This window comes from Fusarium musae, chromosome 1 (assembly GCF_019915245.1).
Source record: "Fusarium musae strain F31 chromosome 1, whole genome shotgun sequence".
Lineage (NCBI taxonomy): Eukaryota > Fungi > Ascomycota > Sordariomycetes > Hypocreales > Nectriaceae > Fusarium > Fusarium musae.
The window spans coordinates 135,438-161,939 of NC_058387.1; the positions used below are offsets into that span (position 1 = coordinate 135,438).

General features: G+C 48.4%; 11 protein-coding genes across 11 annotated transcripts; 7 read left to right on the plus strand and 4 right to left on the minus strand.

The window, feature by feature from the left end:
- Positions 1 to 50: 50 nt before the first annotated feature.
- On the minus strand, positions 51 to 946 carry J7337_000055 (uncharacterized protein; the record flags this gene model as incomplete). The annotated part of the gene is made up of 3 exons (XM_044817820.1): positions 51 to 534; positions 588 to 824; positions 885 to 946. The coding sequence occupies 3 exons, from the start codon at positions 944 to 946 to the stop codon at positions 51 to 53; spliced, it is 783 nt and encodes a 260-aa protein (XP_044685522.1).
- A 532-nt stretch (positions 947 to 1,478) lies between these two features.
- J7337_000056 (uncharacterized protein) lies at positions 1,479 to 1,891 on the plus strand (the record flags this gene model as incomplete). The annotated part of the gene is made up of 2 exons (XM_044817821.1): positions 1,479 to 1,662; positions 1,710 to 1,891. The coding sequence occupies 2 exons, from the start codon at positions 1,479 to 1,481 to the stop codon at positions 1,889 to 1,891; spliced, it is 366 nt and encodes a 121-aa protein (XP_044685523.1).
- An 11-nt stretch (positions 1,892 to 1,902) lies between these two features.
- J7337_000057 (uncharacterized protein) lies at positions 1,903 to 3,187 on the plus strand (the record flags this gene model as incomplete). Its single annotated transcript, XM_044817822.1, has 3 exons — positions 1,903 to 1,972; positions 2,030 to 2,889; positions 2,939 to 3,187. 3 exons carry the CDS (start codon positions 1,903 to 1,905, stop codon positions 3,185 to 3,187), a joined length of 1,179 nt encoding a protein of 392 aa, XP_044685524.1.
- Positions 3,188 to 3,276: 89 nt separating this feature from the next.
- On the minus strand, positions 3,277 to 6,467 carry J7337_000058 (uncharacterized protein; the record flags this gene model as incomplete). The annotated part of the gene is made up of 6 exons (XM_044817823.1): positions 3,277 to 3,924; positions 3,998 to 4,340; positions 4,392 to 4,579; positions 4,789 to 5,017; positions 5,076 to 5,235; positions 5,300 to 6,467. 6 exons carry the CDS (start codon positions 6,465 to 6,467, stop codon positions 3,277 to 3,279), a joined length of 2,736 nt encoding a protein of 911 aa, XP_044685525.1.
- A 465-nt stretch (positions 6,468 to 6,932) lies between these two features.
- J7337_000059 (uncharacterized protein) lies at positions 6,933 to 7,790 on the plus strand (the record flags this gene model as incomplete). Its single annotated transcript, XM_044817824.1, has 1 exon — positions 6,933 to 7,790. The coding sequence occupies one exon, from the start codon at positions 6,933 to 6,935 to the stop codon at positions 7,788 to 7,790; it is 858 nt and encodes a 285-aa protein (XP_044685526.1).
- A 1,551-nt stretch (positions 7,791 to 9,341) lies between these two features.
- J7337_000060 (uncharacterized protein) lies at positions 9,342 to 15,030 on the plus strand (the record flags this gene model as incomplete). Its single annotated transcript, XM_044817825.1, has 4 exons — positions 9,342 to 14,065; positions 14,263 to 14,421; positions 14,485 to 14,702; positions 14,759 to 15,030. 4 exons carry the CDS (start codon positions 9,342 to 9,344, stop codon positions 15,028 to 15,030), a joined length of 5,373 nt encoding a protein of 1,790 aa, XP_044685527.1.
- Positions 15,031 to 15,445: 415 nt separating this feature from the next.
- On the minus strand, positions 15,446 to 17,369 carry J7337_000061 (uncharacterized protein; the record flags this gene model as incomplete). Its single annotated transcript, XM_044817826.1, has 6 exons — positions 15,446 to 15,566; positions 15,620 to 15,978; positions 16,035 to 16,093; positions 16,146 to 16,330; positions 16,382 to 16,670; positions 16,997 to 17,369. 6 exons carry the CDS (start codon positions 17,367 to 17,369, stop codon positions 15,446 to 15,448), a joined length of 1,386 nt encoding a protein of 461 aa, XP_044685528.1.
- A 574-nt stretch (positions 17,370 to 17,943) lies between these two features.
- Positions 17,944 to 18,748, plus strand: J7337_000062 (uncharacterized protein; the record flags this gene model as incomplete). The annotated part of the gene is made up of 3 exons (XM_044817827.1): positions 17,944 to 18,044; positions 18,103 to 18,339; positions 18,388 to 18,748. The coding sequence occupies 3 exons, from the start codon at positions 17,944 to 17,946 to the stop codon at positions 18,746 to 18,748; spliced, it is 699 nt and encodes a 232-aa protein (XP_044685529.1).
- A 1,082-nt stretch (positions 18,749 to 19,830) lies between these two features.
- J7337_000063 (uncharacterized protein) lies at positions 19,831 to 21,191 on the plus strand (the record flags this gene model as incomplete). The annotated part of the gene is made up of 4 exons (XM_044817828.1): positions 19,831 to 20,236; positions 20,288 to 20,710; positions 20,763 to 20,840; positions 20,899 to 21,191. 4 exons carry the CDS (start codon positions 19,831 to 19,833, stop codon positions 21,189 to 21,191), a joined length of 1,200 nt encoding a protein of 399 aa, XP_044685530.1.
- A 548-nt stretch (positions 21,192 to 21,739) lies between these two features.
- J7337_000064 (uncharacterized protein) lies at positions 21,740 to 22,890 on the plus strand (the record flags this gene model as incomplete). The annotated part of the gene is made up of 3 exons (XM_044817829.1): positions 21,740 to 21,946; positions 21,997 to 22,249; positions 22,313 to 22,890. The coding sequence occupies 3 exons, from the start codon at positions 21,740 to 21,742 to the stop codon at positions 22,888 to 22,890; spliced, it is 1,038 nt and encodes a 345-aa protein (XP_044685531.1).
- A 141-nt stretch (positions 22,891 to 23,031) lies between these two features.
- Positions 23,032 to 26,131, minus strand: J7337_000065 (uncharacterized protein; the record flags this gene model as incomplete). The annotated part of the gene is made up of 2 exons (XM_044817830.1): positions 23,032 to 23,512; positions 23,559 to 26,131. 2 exons carry the CDS (start codon positions 26,129 to 26,131, stop codon positions 23,032 to 23,034), a joined length of 3,054 nt encoding a protein of 1,017 aa, XP_044685532.1.
- Positions 26,132 to 26,502: the final 371 nt, after the last annotated feature.

The following is a 26,502-nucleotide window of genomic DNA, read 5'->3' on the forward strand; positions in this document are numbered from 1 at the left end:
ATCAAATTATGCTTTCAGTCATCTCATAATTAAAACTAAAGCCTACTAATCTAATTATAAAGACCACCGTTGGCAGAAAGAACAGATCCCGTCGTCCACTTTGCATCATCCGTACAAAGGAACGCAACAAGAGGCGCAATATCACTAACCTCACCAACACGCGCCGCAGCAGGCGTAGAGTCAATCAGCGGCTGCATATCCTTAAGGAACTGCTCATCACTCTGGAACCATTGATCTGTAGCGATAGGACCAGGGTTCACGCAGTTAACAGTGATGCCGTGAGATTGACCAAGCTCTTTCGCCCAGACACGAACGAGAGCTTCGTCAGCTGCTTTGGTAGCGGCGTAGACTGTCTGTCCAGCGACACCGAGACGGGCGCCTGCTGAAGAGATGAAGACAATTCTGCCTCCCTTGGGGAGATGAGGCTCTGCGGCCTTTGTCAGGAAGATGGGGCCCTTGACGTTGGCGTCGAAGTGACGAGCGTAGAACTCCTCGGTTGTGTCTACCAAATTGGCCTCGTTTCCTTGAGCAGCGCTGATCACCGTGTTAGTGGGTGCCATTTCACCCTCTCACAGAACCAGACTTACTTGTGAATCAGAATCTCAATCTTGCCGGTTGAACTGATCTTGAGCGCAGCATCAATCAACTTGGGAATCTCAGCTGTCTTGCTGACATCGGCCTGGACAACGATAGCCTTTGTGCCATTGGCCTCAATCTCCTGAGCGACCTTCTCAGCTCGCTCTCTGCTGCCGTCAGAGACGTAGTTGACCACCACGTTGGCACCTCGCTTGCCAAGCAGGATAGCAATGCCGGCACCAAGACCTCTGAAACGTATTAGTCAAGGTCTATACTATTACTCGTATAGGGTCGACGGGGTGACTTACCGGGACGCGCCAGTGACAATGGCAGTCTTGCCAGTCAGCTCGAGACCAGTAAAATCAGGCATGTTTGTTCAAGAATAAAAGTACACTAAAGTTATGCGAGTGGTGTGTTGCGGTGTGATATGATACGGTACAGCTTGGATATGGTCTGACTGTTTTAACGAGCTGTGGTTCGAGATTTTATGAACAAACGCTGAATGTCTACGCCATGATTATCATGATCGTGGATATGGAAGTTGACGTAACTACCTAATGCGGTATTAAGACATCGGAGACTCCGCTGAAGCCACTTTATGTGCGGAGCTCTTATTACTACCTAAATAGGAATTAAGAACAGCTTCAACCCCGCAGAGTCCACGATAGGAAATAGTGTCAACTTTGTGATGGGGCCGATTGTGGAATTTGCCGGGTTGGAGATGGCTTGAGAACCCACTACTGATTGGAGTAGCTTTGACAGTGCAAAGAAGCTAGATAAAGCTAAGGCAGGTTTATCGCCATCCAAGGTAGACTCCAGTTACCTTCAAGCTTTCAACTTCGAATCCTGCAACTCCAAGTGTTTCTCCATTCTTTGCCCATTAGTCGCACAGTTTGTTTAATATGACACCCAAGACTAAAGACGGGCATATCTGGGAGCCTCACACTGGCTTTCAGAAGGGACTTGACAGTGACGCCGTTATCTCGCCTCAACGATCCATTTCTTCTATCAACAAAATCTTCGACGTTATAGTCATTGGAGCTGGATATGCCGGTCTAGCGGCAGCTCGTGACCTCAGTCAATTGAGTATGTAACACTGAGACCGGGAAGTGGACCGTCCTGACGTTTTGCAGATCATTCTGTCCTTCTGATTGAGGCACGCGATCGAATTGGCGGCAGGACATATACTGCCAAGAAAGATGGTATGAAAGACCTTTGCGAATCTCAATATCTTGCTGACACGTTGGAGGATTCCTTTACGAGATGGGAGGGACTTGGGTCACTCATCATATGGGCTACTTGTTTAGAGAAATGACACGATACAACATGGACCGCGATCTCATAACAACGGGAAGTCCGGATATGCACAAAGGGTACTACACTATTGACGTACCAGGTACGAGCACAACCGAACTCGCTTTTGCTCTATGTTGCTGACACGTGAGGACCGCAGGTGCTACACCACGCAAGCTCAGCCATGAGGAAGCCGGCGCAATGCAAGCGAAAGCCTGGGACATGTTCGTCAACGTCGATGGCCAATTTGGCCGCACCATCTGCCCTCTCCCCCACGCCCAACTTGATAACCCCATTGTCGATCGATCAACCGTTGAGAAGTGGGACCGACTATCCTGCCATGACCGCTTCGAAGAGATTAAGCATAAACTCACAGCTGAGGAACAAGGTCTCTTGGTATCGCTACTACTTCACATTTCAGGAGGACGAATGAAGGAGTCAAGTCTCTGGGATATGATTCGCTCACATGCCTTGTTAATGTATAGTTCTGATAACTTTGCTGATGTTTGGCTGAGATATAAGTTGAGAGATGGCCAGACTGCACTTGCAAAGCGCATGTTTGAGGAGGCTAGTGGTGATGGGCTGGAGTATGCTTTCTCCACGCAAGTCAAGTCAATCGCACAGGACTCATCTGGTGACGGTCCGGTAACCGTGACGAGCAGTAGCGGCGATGCATTCCGGGCGAAGAAGATTATCAACACGATTCCTCTCAATGTCTTGAAGGATATCGAGTTCTCTCCACCGCTTTCACAACGACGACAAGCGGCTATTAACATCGGCCATGTCAACCAGATGACTAAGGTTCATGCTGATGTTAGCAACAAGGAACTCGAGAGATGGAACGGCATGAAGTTCCCTGGCCTCCTGATGTATGGCTACGGTGATGGAGTGCTGCCTAATGGTGATGTCCACGTCGTTGCTTTCGGTGCAGATGAACGGGATACCTTCATTCCTGAAAACAATGCGGCGCAGACCATTGAAGCGCTCAACAAGATCCATCCCATGGATGTCAAAAGACTAGTAAGAAGCCCATCCCCTATATGGAGTATTGATCACTAACAATAAGCAGATGCTGCATAATTGGGCAACGGATCCGTTCTCGAAAGGAGGCCCTGCCTGGTGGCAGCCAGGTTACATGTCCAAATACCAGGACGAACTACAGAGTCGACACGGTAATGTCTTTTTTGCTTCGGCTGACTGGGCTCATGGATGGAGAGCTGCTATTGATGGTGCTTTGGAGCAAGGTTGTCTTAATGCGCTGGTCGCTCATCGCGAGGTCATTGCTTCAAAGAAAAAGGCTGTTGGTAGTAGACTTTGATTGACACAGCGTTGTCTTTCATTAGTACCATTAGACAAAGTGTCAGTTTCCGTTAATTAAGTGATATATGTGAATAGGTAGAAAGAAATTCATGTTGTATCCTTGATCCCGTTTATGATCTCACCTAGTGCCCTCTCACATTCGTCCGACCACTCCATAGGCAGTTCACTAACAGTTTTCTCATCCTTTCCCAGGATTCTTTCTAGCTTCCGCATAAAGAGCTTCTCCAGCCTCTCAGACACTGCAGGAAATTTATGCCCCTGAGCCAGATTTTGAAATGCCCTCTTCATGTTGTTGTAGTCTTTGAAATAGTTGTCCTCTTTATCTAAGAGCCAGCTGCAGGCTATCAGAAATGCTGCAAGACCTGATGCAGCAGCTGTGGCAATGGAACTGCCGGATTCATGTAGGTTTGTCTTGCCTTCGGTGACGGAAAAGGGCACATTAGATCCAGGGAGGAGGAAGTCGACTTTCTCAACCTTGACCCATGCCATGGCATCACCCGTATTGCTCGCGCTTCCAATCCTGATGCAACCTCCAAAGTCACCTGGATAGCAGTTATGATCGTTTGTCATGCTACCCTGGTCACTTGTCGAACAGAACATGACAATGTTGTGGTTGCTTGCCCGTCGGACAGCTTCCTGAAGACTTTCCATCTCGGGATTTCCCGTCACAGGGGTCTCGATTGTCCAGCTCATCGATATGATATCGACACCACAGTCTGTGGCCCATCGTACGGCCTATGAATCACAGAAATTCGTCGTTAGGGCTCAGAACTAAGAAAAATTATCAAAGGGATTAATGGTCTCTCACCTGGGCAGCAGAATCGGCGGTGATATGTCGTTGGCTGCTGTTTGATGTCTGACGCTGGTCGAGCCTCGCAATATATAATTTGACCATTGGACAAATGTTACATATCAAGGTAGCCATAGAGGTGCCGTGATTACTCATTGATACGAAGTACGGGCTCATCATGTCGGTGGAGTTGGCGTATGGACAGAACGACTGGCCAAAGGCGATCTTCTCTTTCAGGCTCTCAAGGGACACATCTACGCCGTCATCAATGATAGCGACCTTGACCGGCTCAACCTTGTCTAGGCAAGCGGTTATTAGTAGGCGAGAAAGCCTGAGCATGCAGTGGATCCACGGGCTTTCCCTATGATTTTGTCAGTTTTGTGTTTGCAGTATCCTCATTGCAGGCGAATACCTCTGAGAATCTCCTGCCCGTCCTAGGATTTCGGATGCGTGGCTGCTACTTCGATCGTCTCGGAAATCAGAAACGGTTATGCGCCTTTTGCTCCTTTCCTCAACCTTGACTCTGAAATCATTGATGTATCGAGTCAAACGATCCGGATGTTCATAGCCCTGAGGATTATCAGCCAAGTACAATAGGCACTGCTGTTAGGCTGGGAAACGTACCTCGCGAATATAAAGGTTGACTTGTCGAAGCTAAGCTGGTGCGTTAGAGCAAAGTGCATCGTGGCGTGTAAGGACCAAGGTCAACTTGCATGTGGAAAACAATCCTGATTCGGCAAACCGTCTGTACTTGCCCACCCCATCAGCACAGATTGATTACCGGACGAGTATAGAGATATCTCTCTCACGACGCTTGTTGAGTTTCGTATAACATCGGTGCTGAGATCTAGTCTTTTCCAATCCCATATCTCAACATCAAAATCCTTCAGCGCATTTTCTATACTGGAATCAGCATGACAGGGTTCCTGGTCATCCAGCACAATGACCTTGACGATCTTTTCCACCTTATTTCTCTTCAGCCACTCGAACACAGCATTCAAGTCAGACCGGCCGCGGATGCCCTGTTTGGTAACAGATCTAATATAGCATCATTCAATAAATCAAGTTCTTGAGCAAGGGCAGATCTTCGACTCACTTTGACTTCGGCGCACGGGGCCGACCTTCCATAACGAGCCTAGGTAGTGCTACATACTTCAAGATGCTTTCGAACTTCAAATGGCTTGACAGTTGGTCAAGGTATTCATTGGAGATAGTGTCCCTGCCCAACCCTCCAAGGTCGAATTCAATCTGCTTTTCTGGTGACGCAATTAGCTGAAGACCTCATATCATGTACAAATAGCAGATAGGTTAAACACGGACCTTTACCGGTATTGTATAGACATTTGGTGACCTTGTTCCGAGTAAAGTTCCTTATGCAATAAGATCGAATGTAAGAGGCTATCGGATCTTTAGTTGCCCAATCTTCGAATTTCGTGTCTTTGGGTACTGGAGTCGAGGGTCTCTTGAAGTATGCCTCAAGTTGGTGAAGTCTTTCCTGATATGGCGTTCTCTTGTCGTGATTGTAGCAGTAGAGAGCGGAGTCATAGCTCTCAACAAGCAGTTGGACGTACGGGAGGCGATCAGCGGGATATTCGAGATTGTTTGTGGCTTTGATTGATTGCGTGCGTTTCATTGCAAGCCCATCTGGGTGCCCAGTTCTGTTGTTTACACTGTGGCGGTGATTCATACTCACAAATTGTCCGGTATGTTCCTCGTCTGAGGCCATACTGACGGCATATTCGTCGTCGCTTTCGGGCTCATCCTCGCCGTCCTCATCCTCGCTATCTTTTCCTTCTCCTTCCTCATCCTCTTCCATTTCCGCCTCACTGTCATATTCTCCATCTGCGTCGAAGTTAAATGACATGCAATCATGTAAAGGGGTGTTTCCGTTTATTAGCCGTTTGGCTGTGAACATGCTGGCGAATTGACTGCACCTCTCCACCAACGGATTGAAGGACGACGGGCATGACTCCAGGGCGATGTGTAAGGCATTCCCAAACTGGCCCTCCATGGTGAGCACCGTGTTAATGTTAATTAGATCTGGAAAGCTCAAGACTGCGTCGATGAAAGCGGTGTGCCTTTGCAGCAGTGCCGAGTGTATTGGGTAAGTCCCCGTGCCGTCCGGATTCTCTAGGAGATTGTGATATCCCTTCAATATCCAGTGAAGGAATTCCTTAGTCTTCCCATCCGACCACCCAGCATAATGAGACGAATCCTCTTTCTTGGCCAGAACAGAAAGAATAGTCCGAGCGCGTGACCTCCCCATTAACTTTTGCTTGTACTGAGTTTCGAACGATGCGACCTGACTTTTGTTGGTAAAATCAACTTCCAATGCCGCCTTGAGAATTCCTTTGGCGTCAATCCTCTTGTCGGTTTGGGCAGTTGTCGCTCGAAAGCCCTTTGAGGCTTTCACGCCACCATTGTTACTTGTTGCTCTAGAGGTTTTGTCCTTGGCCTTCGCTCTCTTCGGAACGCTAGATGATGCCATTCTGAGACGTGGTGCAAAGCAAACAATCGTCCCGAAAGAAAGATTAAGCAGGTTATTGTTTCTCGTAGTACTAAGCGTTCAGCTGAAGTCTAGAGACAAAAGAACGCGGAACTATCTGTTACTGGATGAGCAAGATCACAGAAGAACGTAGAAACATGGCCGCCTGAGATTTGAGGAACAAATTAATTCCCGGGCTTCGTTGGCTGACATCAACCCTATCTTCAGCCGCACCTGAATGTCGTGTGACTGATGCTTACGTCGCCAAGCCTGTAGGCGCCTGCTCCTCCGTGTCATATTAAGCAATCATGAGCATTTCTGGCAACAGCTCCGAGAACCTTTGCTAGGCTTGGCTATTCAACACCACGAAGGATGGTTTGAACGAGGGGTATGCATATATTATGAAATAACCTCCGAGAATTACTCGCCTGTCTTCCTCCTTCACTTGTAAGCCAGAGCCTCGAGAACATGGATCCAGTCAACATTTTCCTCCTTGAGGAGGGAGAGGATACTTCCGCGTTGCGCACAAGAAATGCGGATGGCCAACGGGCTCGGAATATGCTCATCGACCGTGGTAATTCCTTAATTCTTCAGGCAGCACTCACAAGTGTCACACACGGAGACTTCACACCTGATGGCGATGGCGCTTCGCTACTTGTTTTCGAGTTCAATTTCATCGGCAAGGGTGACCGTAGGTTTACCAGTGGCCAGATCACCATCAGTTTCGAAGATGCTAGCCAGTCCACCATGAATTGTCCCATGATCACAACGATCTCGCCATCGGGGAAACTGGCAATCAACAAGACGACCTTCGCCCGAGACGTTCACCGTGGGTTCAACGCAAGCCTAGGAGGAGGGCCAGGTGTTGTGACCGGTGAGCTGGGATTTATCTGGGAGCAGTCCGAGATAAGAGAGGATAGCCATGCAACGACTTTGGTTGGGCTGAAGCGTTCTCTTGGCGTGGGCGGAGGCAAGACCAACACTGTCATTTGGATACTAGAAGAGGACCCAAAAACTAAGGAGGGGATACCCAGCTTCCTCCGAGGTGGTGTCCTGTTACGCCGGAGGGCCGACGTCCCATTTAGATTTACGATTAAAGTCAAATCCGAAGTTGATTTCGCAGGAAAGCTACGCCGGCTGTTTGGGCGAGAGGAGCCGGATCCAGTCGATCCGGTTGAACTGGATGGAGAGACCGACTTGGATGGCCTTGGTATTGGCAGACTTGACCCGGAGACACCGGGTCTCGATTTGCATAACATGGGAAGCATGGACGTGGCACAGCATGCTCATGTAGTCTTGGCGAGCCTGCTTAACGTTCCAGGATAGCCTAGCAAGGCAGATCCATGTCGAGTGATAATGCAATATATTGGGTTTGTCTCATTCTTTTCAGGGAATGATACGCCACAGTGTTAACACGTCTGAAGAAGGCTGAATGCGGGCCGCATATGATGACCACCCCCAGAAAGCGCATGCAGATGAACTAGCCTATAGACTTTGAACACACCAAACTGTCAGCTTCCGTGGCTTTTACTGCGCACCCTTGTCACCTTCCGGGGTACCAATGGCCCCCCATAAGTTGGTAAGGCTCCGGTGACTCTGTCAGCATTATGTGTCCAGGGACTCCTTTACCGAGTCAATGAAGTCACGTCGGCATATGTCAGGACAAAGCCAACTTAAGTCTATCGCTATTTTTCTGTTTACGAAGCTCCCAAAGCCAGAGGCGATAAAAGCCTGGCCCACAAGATTCCACTGTCTTAGAAATAAATATGGATGCTACTTCCCATCGTCGTTTTCAGTGAGTAATTACTTGGACGACTATCGATGATGATACGGAGTTAATGTTCAGACTTGCCATTGCGCATGGCATCGCAGACTCAGCTACAAACCGATCGCAAGTCAAAAGCTTCTGCTCTGCTAGATTCCCGGAGGCTCGTATTACTGATGTCCCTTTTCTACTCGAGGATCTCACCTGGGGGAGACGCGGGTTTGTAGAAAGTGCAGAACGGTTTCTTCAAACAGTGCAACGAGACAGATGTCGCTTGGTAGGTTAAAAATTCAGCCGCTTGTGACATTGACTAAACTTGTCCACAAAGGAAGATCAAAAGACCTACGAGAATGAGCCCTGCGTGATTCTCTGCCATGAGCTCGGGGGCTGTCTCGTGAAACAGGCAAGTGTTTAAACTCTACTAGAAGAGCTAAGCTGACGAACACGAGGCACTTCTTCTTGCTACACGTGACGACGAGTATTATGATCTTTCTATACATATAGCACTCATAGTATGCTCAATGATCATCAAAAGTGGAGACACATATCTGACTGAGGATCTAGGTTTTCAGCGACGTTCCTGAGTTCAAAGGATGTAATTCAAAGACAGAGAGCCAGGTCCTACGGCTATTGCCTGGGTCGGAACTGGGATCTTGCTCGCCGGCCGCTTTGCTGAAAGAACTTCCACTGGCCCTAGATACGCTTACGTGGGCTTATCCTGGTATTTCATCCCATTACGAGTCCTGCGTGAGGAACGAGAGCGGAAAGGATTCATGGAGATTTGACCCAGGTGACGAAGCAACTGAGGCCATTTCCGATACAGTCAATCGAGCTGTTGATAAGAACTGCAGATGTGAGTATTAGTCTCGTCCTCAATTCAATGTGGCACGCACTCATACCGCCATCCAGCTCCGTTGAAAGGTCTCATACCATTCTTGCAAACTTTGTCGAAAGTCGACAAAAGCAATCACCAAGTGCAACTTCATGAACCTTTTATACACTCGCCATGGTGGAACACGGAGCCGTCTGTCTATAAAGCCTGGGAGAGAATGGACGATAGCGCACCTAATATCCTATATCTCCATGGCATTCCGGAATCGAGTAGTGCCACTATGGCGTCTCAGTTGTACTTTGAGATGAACAAGTCCTTCGAGAAAGCGATCATCGTTACCTATTCCTTTCGAAAACAGGATCAAAGGACGCAAACACTCGAGGGGTTCTTGACCTCTTTGATCCGCCAAATACTTCGAAGTCGATCGTCACTTTTCCGCCGTGTCGAACCTATCGCTAAGCAGATTCAAGAAGAAATGGTTTTCAGCTACGAGGTGATGAAGAGCCTTCTTCTGTCTCTACTCCGCGCATGCTTCGACAAGCTTATAGTTCTCGTTCTTAGCGGTGCTCAAGATTGCAGCACAAGTCTGATGGAAAAGCTGGCTGGAATGGTTAGAGAGTACCGAAGTATAGCTACAGGCGGATTTAAGATTGCTATACTTGCTGAGCGCACTCAAGCACATCGTTTAGAATTTGGTCATGACATCTCGTGCGAGATTGATCTCTCGGGCGAGGAACCATCTAGAGTCTTGCATGACGCTTACGTGAAATCTAGGTTGGGAGCTCTAGTGAAGTCTCATCCCCAGTTGAGACACTATGACAAGGAAGTCGTTGAAAGATTGAGCACCGGGCGAACCCTCGTGCAAGCCGGTCTCATGGCGAGCCTTTTGGAAAGTTGGAAGACACCTTCAACTGACAATGCTACCAAAAAGGCTCTTGAAAGTCTACCTACCACGGTCGATGACTTGTTCATGATGACAATGAGGCATTGTGAGAAGCATTCAGACATATGCATCCGCCCTCTCATACAGTGGATCTTATATGCTGTTCGCCCTCTTAACATCCGACAACTTTCTGTTGTGATTGCTTTATGCTCTACGGAAAATACGTCAATGAAAGAACTGAGGCTGAATCTACCAAGCGATCTTTCAAAGGACATTGGAGAACTTTCAAATACCTTGGTCGGGCTTTTTGGAACCCAGGTCTTGCCTATCTATGGAGCTGTTGGGTGTGGACTGTTTGAGCGCGAGGGCCTCAACTCTCATTTTATCATAGTATCAAAATGCTTGGACTACCTTGAGGCCATTTTCGACGACCTTACCAATGGAGACTTCGACGCCGATGATGAAACATGGGTAGATACTATCAGAGGTCCCGTGACGGAGCTTTTGCTATATGCGGTGAAAGAGTGGCCGCAGCATTACGATCTAGCGTCAGCTGTTTGCACGACTGCGAGAGACCGTGTCCTTGACTTCCTGAGTAAGGATGAGTATCTCAAATTGTGGTTCACGCTTTACAAGAGGTACACTGACTTCGAAGTCGATACGTATTACGAATTGGACAGCGCACTGAAATTGGCTTGCTGGTTTGGGCTCGTGGACGTCGCTAAGAAGGCCCTTGAGCAAACGAAAGAGGTGGAAGATGGAGCCGTAGCCCTCAGACAAGCTCTGGACCTAGCAGCCGCAAACGGTCAAGACGATCTGGTGGCTGTTCTTCTAGAAGCTGGGGCGTCATATGAATTCGGCCTCTGTTGGGCATCTGAAGGCGGCTTCTATGACACCGTGAAGACGCTTTTGGGAGCCGATGCAGATGCAATCAACAGACTAGACAGATGGGATAGAACACCTTTCATCCTAGCAGCATTGAGGGGAAACGAGAAGATCGCTGCTTATCTTCTCGACAATGGTGCAGACCCTAGTCGAGTTGCAGGCTTTAACCTCACTGCACTTCATCTAGCCGTAATGACGGGCCAGATGGCAATCGTCCAGAGGCTGATCAATGCGGAAGTGGATGTGAGCGTCGAGACCGATGATGGCAATAATTCACTGCGGTTGGCCGTCGCTGGGGGCTTCGATCAGATCGTGAAGCTACTTTTGGAGCACGAGTCAAATATTGACGGAGTGAACCATGAGGGGATGACAGCTCTTCACTTGGCTGTACAAAATGGCCATGCTTCAATTTGCAAACTTCTGTTTAAAGCCGGAGCTAGCCTTCAGATAACAACACCCAAAGGTCAGTCTCCCCTTCATATAGCGGCCGAGCAAGGATTTGTAGACATTGTGCGGTGGATATTCAGGAGCCAAGAGACAATTGAGGGAACGGAATCTACTCAGAGGAGCGTGACGGGCAATGAAAACGACGATCAGCAAGAGGAATCCGACTCCGCCGGCTTGAACGGCTCTACTGATCAGCCTTCTCCCTTACAACTCGCGGCTCAAAATGGCAATATCGAAGTTGTCCACGAGCTCCTCGAACGGGTGGAACACAACACAGAACAAGAGCGTTCAATAGCACTTCGGCTTGCGGCTGAAGCGGGCTTCATCGAAATCGTAGAAGAGATCCTCAAGTTTGGAACGGTAACTGCTACTCGCAACTCTTTAGGGCTCACAGCTCTTCATTCAGCCACTAAAAACCAACATCCTACCATCGTTTCACGGCTATCAAAACTTGAGTCGGGTCAAAAGGTCGTCTTCGACATCAATGAAAAGGATCTGTCTGGTTGGACGCCACTTCACTTTGCAGCAATGTCTGGAAGATATATGACCCTGCTTATACTACTCGATCATGGCGCCAAAATCACAGATGCTAGCAACTGGAACCAAACAGTCTTTCATATAGCCGCTTTTTCGGGCCATTCTTTTATCCTGAAGGAGCTGTTGCGACGGCTTGATGGTAAGAAAAGCGGCAAGCAGAATGAGCGACAAGTCGAGAAGCAGTCGCTACCATTCGCAAAAGACGATAGCGGTAATACTCCATTCGTTCTAGCCGTTAGTGGAGGCCATACAAATGTCATGAACACTTTGCTCGAAAGAGCACCTTCGTCATCGGACAAGATCGCGAAGCTTCAAGCAGACGAGAAGAATGCTTTGGTTATAGCTATCGAAGGGCTTCAATTACAAGCCGCTGAGTTATTGATTGAAAACGGCTGGGATGTCAACGCTGCGGTGAGTAAAGGCGACAAACCAATACACCGCGCTGCCGCAGTTGGCAATGTCCCCTTGATCGAGCTCCTCATCGCAAAAGGTGCTGAAGTGAATGCTCCTGGAGAGGAGGGGAAAATGCCATTGCACTATGCAGCTTCAGGTCATCCGAATGCTGTAGAGGCCCTTCTTGACAACGAACTCACAGATGTCAACTCTATTGACTCCAAGGGTGCAACTCCTCTCTGGAACGCATCATACTCTGGCGCAACCAGTTGTGTCGAAGCAATCCTCAAGCATGCACCTGATTTGAATATTGTTGACAATTCACTGGGATGGACTGCACTCCATTGTGCTTACGATATCCCAGATATCACGAAACTACTTCTTGATGCGGGCGCAGATCCTACGTGCGGCGGTGCCGATGCTCAGCCTCTATTGCACCTTGTGTCGGACGAGCCAACAGGATTACAGAGCGTTCAGCTCTACCTGAAGACTAAGATAGATCCCAATATCAGGAACCAAGACGGCCTCACAGCTATTCATATCGCAGCAGAGAGCAGAGAAAGTGACCGCCTTGAAGTCATTAAGCTCCTGACGTCTCATGGAGCCGATGCGACAGCGGCAGGACAAGATGGCCAGACAGCATTACATCTAGCTGCAAATGCGGGTCACCAAGATGTTGTGGAATATCTCCTAGAGATCGGTGTGGATGTGAACCAGCACAGCACATATTTGGGCACTCCCCTGATGGCAGCAGCAAAGGGGGCTGGAGCTCAGATCGTCAAAGCTTTGCTGGAGAAGGGAGCAGATGTCAACGCAATAAGTGACGACTTTTCATACCATACTGCCCTCCAGGCTGCTGCTTGGATGGAGTCGCAAGACGTTGTGCAATTGTTATTGGATTGGAAAGCTGATGTGAATCTTGCGGGAGGGGAGTACGGCAGTGCACTTTGTGCAGCTGCATCTGTTGGCCACGAAGACATTTCAACTCTCCTTCTCGAAGCGGGTGCAGATATAGACTACAATGGGGGTCCCAAAGGATCACCTCTTGAATGTGCTCTGAGAGCTGGCTACACAGATATCGCAAGGCTCTACCTTGATCGGAATGCGTCAGTGAATTTAGTCAGCACAGGCGATCGTGGCACCGCCCTCGTGGCTGCAATTCACTGTGAAAGTCTGGAAATGGTTCAAGATCTGTTGACACTTGGAGCCGATCCGAACCTGGGATCGGAGAAGGGAGAGGTCCCCAGTCAAGCTGCCATTCGAAAAGGCCACCAAGACATACTCAATGCCATACTCGATCGAGGAGGCAAACTTTCCTTTAGGGATAAGTACGGCAGGGGTGCCATTTCCAACACCATTGTTTACAATAGCCCTGGATTGCTCCCATGTATGTGGGGTAGAGAAGACGTCGATATCAACGAGACGGATGCTGTGAAAAGGACACCACTGATGCTGGCAGTGATTCTGGGTGTCAACGTCGTACAGGAGCTCCACCAGAACGGCGCCAATCTCGATCTACAAGACCAGTGGGGAAACACAGCATTGGCCTATGCCATTATTTGTGACTATTCATCCATGGTCTCCGAACTGATCGAATGCCATGCTAGCCCTTTTGTCAGGGATTCACGACAACGAGATGCGTTATACTGGGCATGCCGAGGATCAAGCCTCGACACATTCAACAAAGTTTATCAGGAAATGTCAAAATTGAAAGCAATCCCTGGCATTTTTCAAGCCGCCTTGAATGCAGCAGTAGCATCAGGTGGATCTGGAATGGTCGGTCAGCTCCTTGGTAAAGCCACTTATAGCCAGAAGCAGGTTGATGCGGATGGATGGACAGTAAGGCATATCGCGTTGAGGTATGATAGGTCTGAACTCGATGAAGCAATCACGACTGCGATTCTCGAATCAGGTCAGAGGCCCATTGAACTCTTGCCTACGGTGAGACTTCCAACTGAATGGCATGAATCTGACCTATCTATCGCACTCCTTCGAGGTGAAGATCCGAGGACAGTAACAATCTCAGAAACAGGCAAGTCCGACTCTATTATTCCAGTAACCGAAAGGGTGCGATACTGACCTCTATACCAGTGAATCCACTACGAAAGGATCCTCCCATTGGGATGGTCCGGGCGGATCACGCGATGTGGCCGCAAGACCATGGCGTATACTATTTTGAGGTTACCATCGCGGAACAAGGAGATGAGGATAAGAAGTGAGTGCAAGCTTGGGCTTCTTCTGTTTCCCAAAAAGACTACTAACAGATCTTGTTATAAAGACGCTTTGCTATCGGCTTTTGCGAAGAAACTGCGTCACTAGGTCTTCACCTCGGATGGGCGAACAGTTCCTGGGGGTATCATGGTGACGATGGGAAGACTTTCTCCAGTGCTGCTGGCTCACCATATGGCCCCAGCTTTGGACAGGGTGATGTGATTGGATGCGGTGTCAACTTTGACAAAAAGACGGCCTTCTATACTAGAAATGGAGAGATAATTGGTACGTACAGCGATTCTTTATCACTACTCAGGACAACTTACTAAAAGCTTCTATAGGCCAGGCGTTTGTAGATGTTCGCGGCAAGTTGTACCCTGCTGTGAGTCTTGATATTAGGCAGACGAACAGTGCCTTTTCTGCTAGATTCTGGAACACCGACGGCATTAGAAACCAAGATTTTATGTTCAAGGGGCCCTTCGATGATCCGAAGACGTTTCAGGAAAGTGAAAGGGCCGTCTCTGAACGTGAGGATCAGCAGGGTTCCGATTCTAAGTCTGATGACAGCACCTCAGTTAGTAGTAGCGAAGATAGTTGGTTTTTAGATGAATAGTACGATGGCTCTTTGTCGATTTGGGCCATGCATTCAACCAGCCTTTCTGGATTTGCTAATTTTGTTATATTTCTTACGAAGATCCTGTCTTCAATGACAGTACAGATATGTTTGCATTTAACTCACAGTCAGACCGATGACGATACTGGCTAGGGCCATTCTAAAGGCAAAGTTATTCAGATGGATTGCGAATTCATTGTTACCAGGACAGTTTCCTGTAGAATATAGGATCCTTTATGGATATCTATTATACATCCTCAGCAGACAGATATCTGTATCTGTTCTGATTGATATATGTGTTGAGGTTCCAAGAGGTTGATAAATAATCCTATACCCAGCCCGATGATTACTCTTCTGAATTTCTCCAAAGGCCACGTGTCATGACGAAGTCTTCATCAATCGCTATGACGGGCTTCTACTCTGGGCGACTCAAGCCCAATATTTCGTAGTCGATAGCCGGACCATCGAAATAACGACGAACAGTGAACCAGAGACCAACGAGGATAAGCATCATGCATCCGAGTACAACACACACACTAAAGCAGTCGTTAGTAAAACTGGGACATATACAAATGGCAGTGTAACTTACTAGTTCATTGACCCAGCGGCCACAGGAATGGCATTAGGGAAGCAAATGAAGATGCCGATCGTCGTAACCCACAAAGGGGTCCACGCATTGCAGAGATAGCCCCCGACTTTTCCGAGTTTAAACGGTCTTGGAGGCAGTTTGTTCTCCCGACCGTGGATCAGAGTAATGGCTTGAGGGACGGCGTACGAGATGTTGACACCAAGAACGGCAGTGGTGATGATAGAGTTGAAGGCTTGGCTACTGGCCATATAGAGCAGTTCGTAGATGATGCAGAACCCAACAGACAGCACAGTCGTGCGGACAGGGAAGCCAAGAGAGGGGGAGATATGATTCCAGTAGTTGGAGTATGGGAGTCCACGCTAAGTATATAGGTCAGCATGAGTCAAGATATAAGCAAGGGAGAAAGGAGACTTACATCTCGTGAGAAGGCCCAAGTCAATCGGCCGCATGTAATCCACTGGCTAGGCATACATGCTGTTCACTGTTAGCTAAAGGTGTCAAGCCACGACAGATTTGCACCACGTACTGTAGAAGATAACTACAAGAAGAGACTGAAGTCCGAGTGCAGCCGACTTGCTGCCAGTAGCCTGGTGAAAGACTTCAAGACTTGGTAGATGCGCAGCCCTGACAGCATCTAGATCCTTGATGACAAACATCATGGCCAAGATGAACGGGACTGAAGTAAGGAGACCAATGATCATCGTGAGGTTCCTGCAAGACCTTGTCAGATCTAAGTAGATAGCTTCGACACTGCAGACTTACATTGCTCGAGGGGTAGCTTTCCCTGGGTGGTGCATTTCCTCAGCGACATGGATCACCGCATCCATACTAGCGAAAGCATACATGGCGTTGCCGATACTCATGACCCAGGCAACGCCATCAGGCCAGCCGCTTGTCCCGTAGAATTTGGTGATGAAGCTTGGGTGGTTGTACCCGTCGCTCATGGCGAGGATCGTGATGGTGACGACGACGAAGCCGAGGACGGATATCGCGAGACATGCTTGTGTCCACTTTCCGAGGTGCTTCTGTGGGATGGTAAAGATGGGAATGACTACAGTTCGTCAGTTCGGCCTTGGAAGAGTGAAAAGAGCTACTTGCGTGTGATTAGGATGAGCCCGATGTATAACAGATACGAATGCCAGTTCTGAGGCTGGTGATCAGGGTTGACAAACAGAACCATGCCAATGATGCACTGCACATTGTTCGAGATGCCAGAGCAGGTAATCACCCACCAACCAAGAACACTAATAATGCCCACAGCAAAGGCGGCGAATCGTCGATATCTCTTCGGAGAGAGAATGTACGTAAAGTGATACTGCCCTGCCATTCCCCAAACTCATTAGTCAATTACTTCCAGCGGAAATGAGATGAACTGACCTCCAGAAGATGGAAACGCCGAGGCTTGCTCCGCAAGACCAAGAATGATAAGCCACTGCACTGCGCAAGCGACTATCAGTCCAAACACAGTCGCCTGCGCACCTCCGTAGAGCAAACTCTGTCCGAAACAGCTGGCGTATGACACCCAGGAGTTGGTGATGCTGAAGCCAAGACCAAGCGTGCCCAATAGATCAAACGATCGCTTCATCACGGGGGCGTGGCCCTGAGCGAGGAGGATGTTGTCATCGACTGCATCGGGGCTTTTGCTGAAAGATTCGACATTTTCGACTCTGCCGACATCAACGTCGTAGTTGTTTGTGACGTTGATGTCGGGCTTGTTGTCGGAGTTCTGGGCTTCTATGCTCTGAGCCATCGTGAACAGTGATAGGATGATGATGATGATGATGATGAGCGTTGAGAGTCAGGTTGAGTCAGGAGCGTCAAGGTAATATACTTTTCGCTGTAGAGTACTCCCAACGGCCAGGCCGGCTACTCGGAATCACTACCGGCAGCAAGACGGCAGCCAATAGAAGATCAGATACGTATCAAACAAACCTGTATCTCCCCCGCAATCTATCTCCCCGTTAATCAAGATTAGACCCCCAGAACGCGGGGGAAATCATGGAGCCCGTAGAGTTGAGTTATCTCGGCATCAATCACCTCAAGATCGACCTTTGCAGATAAGCTTTACCTTTCGTGACGAGTTGACACTGTGTGGGGTAGACTTGTTTTTTTCGTGGGTCGTGTCTTAATTCCGTTTCTGGTAATAAGCCCTCACCTTCTCCACGCTTAAAAGATGAGACGTGTTTCTCCAACTTGAACAGGTACCAGATCCGTATCTACCTCAACAATCAGACAGTATAACTTAATTCTGAAGGATTCATATCGTTCTCACTTAACAGCTATCAGTCTTTTATCAGAGCTACTCAAACCCTATACTACTCATCATGGCCAAGCAACAGAAAGATAATGAGATCATCGAAATCGCCAAAGGCCTCAAGGGTACACCATGGTGCGAAGAGTACGAGAAGATGATCTCTGGTATGCTGTAAGTGCACCTTGGGTCTGATACTACGCCAGTGCATGATTTCTGACCGCGGGGCTAGCTACAACCCCCTGCACCCTGAACTCTTGGACGGCCGCCACAGAGCGCGCGGTCTGGCGTACAAGTACAACAACATTGATCCCAGCGCTGGCACTCGCGAGGAGATCGACGACAAGCGGGCTCAGATGCTTTCGGAGATGCTCGGAAAGGTCGGCAAGGGGACGTACATTGAGACGCCCTTCATGCCTGACTACGGAAGCAATGTCTCCATCGGCGAGAACTGCTTCATGAACTTTGGGTGAGTACACAACTCTGAGAATGTGGAACAGTGGCTAATGTCTCTTAGCTTGACCATCCTAGATACCAGTCTCGTCATCATCGGCGACCGCGTCCAGATGGGTCCCAACGTACATATCTACACAGCAGGCCACGAGACGAGCGTTCTATCCAGGATCAAGTTCGTCGAGTTTGGACATCCCATCCGTATTGAAGACGACTGCTGGATCGGTGGCAATGTGGTTATCCTCCCTGGTGTAACTATTGGCCGAGGCTGTACTGTTGGAGCCGGGGCAGTGGTTACTAAGAGTCTGCCCCCCTACTCGATCGCCCTAGGCGCCCCTGCTAAGGTGGTCAAGACGATACAGAGCGTGGAGGAGGAGTTGGCGGATCCTAACAACCCTTTCCGAAACATGCCCGATCGAGAATAGATAAAACCTCATATTTAGTACCGAAAATAGAAGTTTTCGTTGCGTGGAACTTGTCATTGTCGGTTTGGGCATCTATTGACATAATTGTATACTCTTTGTAGCTAGTCCATGTATCACCTTCCATTCTTCATCTGTTGATCCATCGTAATATCTCCATAGCCCCTTCTAGATGGCGATTGCCTCCGCTTGTACTTCAACATGCATCCCCGGATTAACAAGCCCAGCCACGACAACCGAGGTCAAAGTCGGAGTGTGTCCCGGATACCGTTCCCGAAAGATACTCAGGAGTGTTGCCTCATCCTCAGCGCGGGTAAAGTAAGCCACCAGCTTATGAGCTGAGGCGAGGCCGCTGGCAACACCCGCATTCTTGAGTGCTGCATCAAGACAGTCAAACACGGCGTTGAACTCGGCTTCTATAGAGCTGGTGACCAATTGACCTGTTTTGATGTCTACCCCGACATGGCCTGTCGTTATGACGAGAGAGCCTGATAGTGGGATCGTGGCGGTTGTTGCGAGGGATGCGGAGCGGAGCATTTCTCCTACTGGGCCGGGGAGGAACTGATAACGCACTGAAGACATGTTGGTAATGAACTAGTAGTTTTTATTGCTCTTTGTTGTTGTTGATGATTGACCCTTGGAGCTGATTACTGCACGCTGAATTGGTGACGGCTGGAATTACACGGTAGAAAATTGTTGCTCCTTATCAATTGCTAGCTAGGTCCCTGTTTTCTCCAGTCATACTTACACGGTCTATTGACTTGGTACGTAAATGGTGTTTAGTCACTGTAGCTTATCGCGTGTGTAGTCTAGCTTTATTCCTAATTGGGTAATAGCCTCAACTCCATTCTTGTGCTTGATCCCCGCCTACCTCGAGTCAAATTGTCCTCCGCTAAAAGCATCTACAGAACTAGTAAAGGCGTACGACTACTACTTTGGGATCTTCCTTAATCAGTACAAAGGTCAGGTCAGCGAAGCTGTTCTTATACTCTGTAGAGAGTCGAGCGCTCCCGGCCAAACGCCAGCAATCCCAAACCCGGAAGACCACCCGATCCAGACTATTCCGGATTCATACACCCTCAAACATGTCTGTACTATCACAAGATACTCAATCCAAGCTTCGAGATATCATCGATGAGTACACAACTGGGGGCACAGAGAGCAAGATCCCGGGCCTCGTCTACTCCGCGTTCAGAAATGATGGCGAGCCAATCTTTCAGCATTGCTCCGGCCTAAGAGGAGTCAGTTCTGGAAGCCCCATGTCAGAAAAGACTATCTTCTTCATGGCATCTTTCACAAAACTGGCGACATCAGTCACGTGCATGCAACTCGTCGAGCAAGGGAAGTTGCGCTTAGATGATGCAGATCAAATCGAAGCCATCTGCCCTGAGTTACGGGACGTCAAGGTGTTAACTCGGAACGAGAACGGCAAACTTGACCTCGTTGAGAAAGTCAGGAGAATTACTCTTCGAATGCTTCTCACTCACACGGGTATGAACTCAATCTTTCCGTAACGGAACCTGAGCACTGACGAGTAACCAGCTGGTTTCGGCTATGCTTTTGAGGATGAGAAGCTTGCAGAGTTCAGTCGCCCCATTGGCTTTGATGACTTTTCCGGGGAAGCAATTGACACAGCAAATCGACCTCTGGTGAATCAGCCTGGTGAGACGTTTCAGTATGGCGTCTCGATGGACTGGGTTGGCGTGATAATCGAACGCACGTACAACAAGTCACTGGAGGAAGTCTTCAAAGATCACATATTCAGACCACTAGGCATGGGCCATGTAACTTTCCATCCATCGGCGGAAGATAAGTTGAACTTGGCGTATATGCATCGCAGAAGCCCAAGTGGCAAGTTGAGTACTACAGATCACTTTTATCGACGTCCGCTACTTGTTCGGGATGGAGAAAAGGTTCCGTGTGCTGGGGGTCATGGATGCTTTGGAAGACCAGCAGAGTTTGGACGTAAGTACAGGCGCGACCAATCCGTCTTCTTTTGTTACTCATTGCTTAACAGGAATTATTTCACTTCTTCTGAACGACGGATTGGATGCAAAATCAGGAGTTCGGCTACTTAAAGCTGAGACCGTCGATGGTAAGTTTATCCCTCATGCTAGATCCTTAACCCAGCTTGTACTGACATCCATATCTAGATATGTTCACCGATCAAATTCCCGATAAACCACGCTTCAGCAACGTTAGCGTCCCCGTTGCCAAACCAGAGCTAGCAAACCCAACTCCCTTAACGCCAATGCCAGATGATCACACCGAGGGCTGGGGTTTGTCATTTTCTATCAATCACTTCCCAGAGTCAACGGGTCGCGCGGCTGGTTCAGCGTCGTGGGAAGGCTTAGCCAATCTCTTCTGGTTCGCTGATCGCAAGAACAATATCGGCGGTATTATTGCCAGCCAAATTCTTCCCTATGGTGGTGAGTCGGTTAAATAAAGTGGAAAGGATACTTTGCTGACTTTGGGTTTAAGATGCTTTGGTGTTGGAGTGCTCGGAACGGGTGGAGACTGAGATATACGAGGCGTTGCAAGGCTAGACACAATCAGACACTCCATCTACATATTACTCTTAAGCTCTGTATATACAATAGCTCATCATAAATACATTATCTTGTCTCGATCTACTAGCCTTTTTCTGCCTCGTGAGCCATATCCCGTTCGATGTCCGTTCGCATGCCTCCGTTACATCGAAGACATCCCCCGGTCCCTCATAAGCCCATTAAGTGACCTTTTGAGTCTCATCTCATCGTCTCGTTGCTGTGCAGTCGTCCATACCCAATCAGGTAAAAAGTGACGAAGCGGGGTTGCGGTTAGTGCCGCCGTCTCTCAGCCTAACCTCACCTGGCACTTGGCTATTACCTCAAAAAGCACTTGGAGGTTAAGACAAGCGCCTCTTGCTGCTTCCGCACTCTTCTCATACTTCATAGCTACGGCGGATTAACTGGCAGTGAATTGTAAATTGAAATAACCTGGCACAGTGGCATTATGACCTCTCAGTCAGAGCGTGACGCTCAGTTCAACGCCCTCATCGATGTCCTGCACAGTGTCAAAAGCGACATATTCGACCCCTTCACCATCACTCGAACATACTACGAGTCTGCCGGAATTCAGATCGGCGTCGATATTCTGATTCCTCGTCGCCTCAAAAGTCAGAACCCGCCAGTCATCGTCAGAATCCACGGCGGCTTTCTGGTATGCAGATGATAATTTTAGCATTAAACATTAAGCTGACTTTTTATAAGATCACCGGCTCAAGTTTGTTTCCGGCTTGGTTCTCCAAATGGGTTCTCGACTTTGCAGAAGAGCAAGATGCCGTCATCATTAGTCCCAACTACAGACTTCTTCCTGAGGTCAAGGGTCGGGATATTATTCATGACATGGGCAACTTCTGGAATTGGGTGCACTGCGGAGGCCCTTCGCGTCATCTCGCAGCAATTGGGCAACAAAAGCTTCAATTAGACCTCATCAGAACGCTTGTCGTTGGCGAAAGTGCTGGTAAGTTCGAATCATCTAATCCCAAGTCATATACCATTCACTGACTGAATCATCTGGCTGCAGGCGGATATCTGGCTTTACAGTCTGTGCTGTCAGGCTTTGTGAGACCCAAGGCGATTATAGCTCTTTATCCAATGGTCGACATGAAAGCGGCTCACTTCACCGAGTCCTACGCCAAATCAATTGTTGGTATACCAAACTATCCTAACGAAGATGTCAACAAGTTCCTTTCGGCCACCGTTGTCAAGCCTGGAATCACCGAGGCAGATCCACCCGTGAGACTTGATTCGGCAATGGCAGTTGTGCACAATGGGCGGTATCTGGAACTTCTCGGTGAGGACTCTGACTTGTTCATCCTTGAGCGAATCAAGAGGATGGCCTTGAGTCCTTCGAATTATGAAAAGTCTTTGTTTCCGCCATTGTTTCTACTTCACGGCGAGGGGGATACAGCAGTGCCTGTTGATGGCACCCGGAAGCTAGTTGATTGCCTGCAGCGGTTGGACCAAAGTACTCAGATCCATCTGGCGGTCCGGCCTGGGGACCATGGTTTTGACTTTAAAGCTACCATTGATGAGCCTTGGTTGAGGGAGGGTTTGAATTTTATTGTGAGTCCATGGCTAGATAGTAAAAGTCTCATATAGACGATAATAACCCAAAGACTGTTCCTCCAGCGCTGTCCGAGATCTCGCACAAGCAAGTTGTAGGCACAGCGTTGAGGTTACGAGTGTAAGTTTTACTGAGTATATGGCATCATCTTCTATTTGAGTATTACAAGCCATGTATTACTTGTGCTCTGACCTTTTCCTTTTCCACTTCATATACTCATAAAACTCATCTCTTTCCGTTTCAAAATCCCCTTTTTCTGCAGATCCACTCTTCCCCGCCCTAGCCTCTTTGGCATCTATATCAGATTCCTCATCAGTGTCAGTCTCAGAGTCGCTATCATCATCACTATCGTATTTCATGGCAGCCGCTTGCTTCTGAACGTGACGAGCTGGTTGAGGCATAGCCATCGGAACCACAGGGACGGCTGGGGTGCCTGCTCCCATCATGTACCCGTCATGGCGCAATCCCTCTCGCTTTGCCAGATCCGCATCTGTAGCTCCGAGTGTCTTGCTGAGATATTCGTCAAATTGCATGAATCCTTGCGCTACTGCTTCAAATTGTTCTTTGCCTAGTGTCGGCTGAGCATCCCCTGGGGATTGGGTCATGCTTTGATGCTCGGCTAGGGCGATGGCTGTTTGGAACGCGTTGCGGATTTGGCTGTGACGGTTAGTAGGTGAATGCAAGATATAAATAAAGCACTGACCGTCCATTCCATGTCTCGTAGCTGTTTTTCTCCAAAGTCCGAAAATGCTTCTTCCCGAACTTGAGAATCTCCTTCTCCTTGATTTTGAAAGCATAGTACCCCTGCTTCATCTGCTCTGTCTTGGCTCTTCTAATAAACTTCTCGTACAACTTGCACGTAACGTCGAGGCTCAACTGGGGATAAAACAAAGACATTTGAATCCTGGACCTGAATGCTGGATCGATAACACCGACGCGATTTGTTGTCAAAAAGAGAATCCCAGCATAATACTCCAAACTTCGAAGGAATACACTTGTGACAGCATTATGGCGCAAGTCGCTGCGGGTGCGTTTGGCGAGGAATATGTCGGCTTCATCGAGAAGTAGGACACAACCCCATTTGTGAGCCAATTGAAAGTGGCTTTGCAGGTTATGCTCGACATCAGCAGCAGTTTCGCCAATGTCGCCGCAGGTAATAGGAAACAGGGGCCGTTTTGTATCGTCAGCGACGCATTCGGCTGTCGACGTCTTTCCAACACCGGGTGGTCCATGTAGCAAAATGACAAGTCCACTACCCTTTCCCTGCACGAGATCTAGCACAGATCCGATGCTTGGCTTTTCAGGACTAGACGATAGTGGCGACCTCCCCTTCTCATGGGTGGTAACTAATGCTTGGACAGTTGTTTTGTGGTTATCCGGTAAAACCAGATCATCGAAGCTGTTTCGGAAGATGACTTCTTGCAGATCTTCAGACCTTATCGTAACCCATTGCCTGGAGCGCAAAACAAACGCATGAACATATGGTCTCATGATCATTAGATGCTCATCTGTAAGATCTTCCATTGTAAGTGGTTGTAGGATATAGCCCTTCTTCTTCAAGAATTCTTGGGCATCGAAATCGTCCAGTTCCAAGTCGTTGAAGATAACATCGCTTCCACAACATGTATAACGGTACTCAGAGGCATGCTTACACCAAGATCGTTGAATTACTTCTCTTCTATCATTTCTTGTAAAGTCATCCCGTGCAATGCTAGAATCAAGCCGCCATTCGGACCTCATGTTCATTGCAAGCGTCATATCGACAACGACTTCGGCGTCCAGGTTTATTGACGGTTCATCAACCGTTTTCCCTACAGCTCTCTTGTGGCAGAAAGGGCTGCTTGCTACTTGCGAAAAGTTCCTGCCGCCTTCTAGGAACCTATCCCGAAGAGTGTCTGCATCTGGGTCAAACTTGAGGGGATAAAGGAGCAATGACGAGATGGGCTGTCGACCGTGGAACTTTCTGATGGAGAATCGTTCCAGATTCGGGACAAAGGACGATCCATTACATCCCAAGCTAATGCAATCAATAGCAAAGCCATTGACTGGAATTGGGTTTTCTTCGTCCCCCTTTTGAAGCTTATGGACTAGAGGTTCTCGTCCACCGGCCACATTCACAACCATTCTGGCATAAGATGGATTTTCTTTAGCAATAACAAGATCTCCTCGCTCAAACAAATGTCTTAGGTCAGCGTACTCGATCTCGATAGCTGTTACATCTTTGATTTGTTGCCTAAGATGAAAGGTTGGTCGGAGATCTGTGTCGAGAAATGTAACCAGCAATTTGAGATCCTCCAGTAGATCTTTGGCGGCGAACTGTTGCTGGTTTAGATTGTACTCTTTTTTCCCATTCATCTTCTTCACCGAACTTTTCTCGGAGTCTTCCTTCTCTTCCTCTTTGACTTTGGCCTCTATATCAGCCATGCTTTTCCTAATCGCTGCTTCGTGTTTGATGAAGAATCTGAACGGTCGTAGAAACACCATACTACTGTAGACTTTGTCCCCATCTATATCGTCTTCTGGCACTAGATAAAGCACCTGGGTCTCTGTCAACTTCTCAAGGTGGGACATGAGCGGACGAGATCTTATTCTGAGCCTCTCCGGATTAAACTCAATTAGGGCTTCGGGGGTGATGTCAGAGTCATGATCCATATTGTGTAAAGCCTTCTCTTCCTTGGTCAGTTTAGTAACTACTGCTTCTGACAATCTAACCTCCAAAGCTGGTTGCTGAGCTGTCGGAAGAAGGACGGTGTCTTTATTAAGTGCAAACTCATAAGGATTGGATCTCTTCAGCTCGTGCAGATGGATGGGAAGTTTGTCCTCCGGGTGCTTGAAATCATGGTCGTCTCCCAGTTCGTAAACTCTTTTTTTCAAATCCTTGACCTCTTTCTCAAGCTCCTCGATCCTCAGAGTTGTAAAGTTGTGGTGCATGGCTGCTTGCTGCGATCGCATGTTGAGCTGTCCCAGCCGACGATTTTTGTCAAGCAATGTCTTGCAGAGATTGCTATACATGGACCTTTCAGCGTCTCTTTCGACATTGCTTATATTTTCGTGAATCTTTTCAGTGGTGAACAGCTCATTTATCTCGGCCAGGCGAACCAAGGCTTCCTGGAGGGGGTCGTCGACTTCAGATCCCTTTTCTGTCTTTTCTTGCTCCGTATGATCCAGTTGTCTGGGTTGTGTAGCCGGGGCATCCATAGTTTCCTTCTCTTTCAGAACTGGATCTGGGTGGGGGAGAGTGCTCGTCTGGATTGCTTGAGCAACTTCTGGTGGCATGGCGATATCAAGTATGAGAGCTAAGCCCTCTGTTGCTATGGAATGAGTAGGGGATATTGGCGAGTTAATCAATAAAAGCTTGAAATTAATCGCGATTTGAGTGCGGGGTCAAGATAGAGAGATATTTAAACAGATTCATTCCGGTTGTAGGTCACATTTCGCAGAACATGCCTAATCAGGCATTCACCTCGTACGTCACAGCCAACCCTCAGTTCAAAACGTCAGCCAGCCACAATCAATACACAAACATCATTTTCAATCCGTACAGCATGAATCCTAGGCAGCCAAGATTATTGGGCGCTTCGAGAGCGCGACTTATTGGTTCGCAGATGAGCAGTCATGCAGTCAGCTGCCGGGGGTCCCGATCAGGC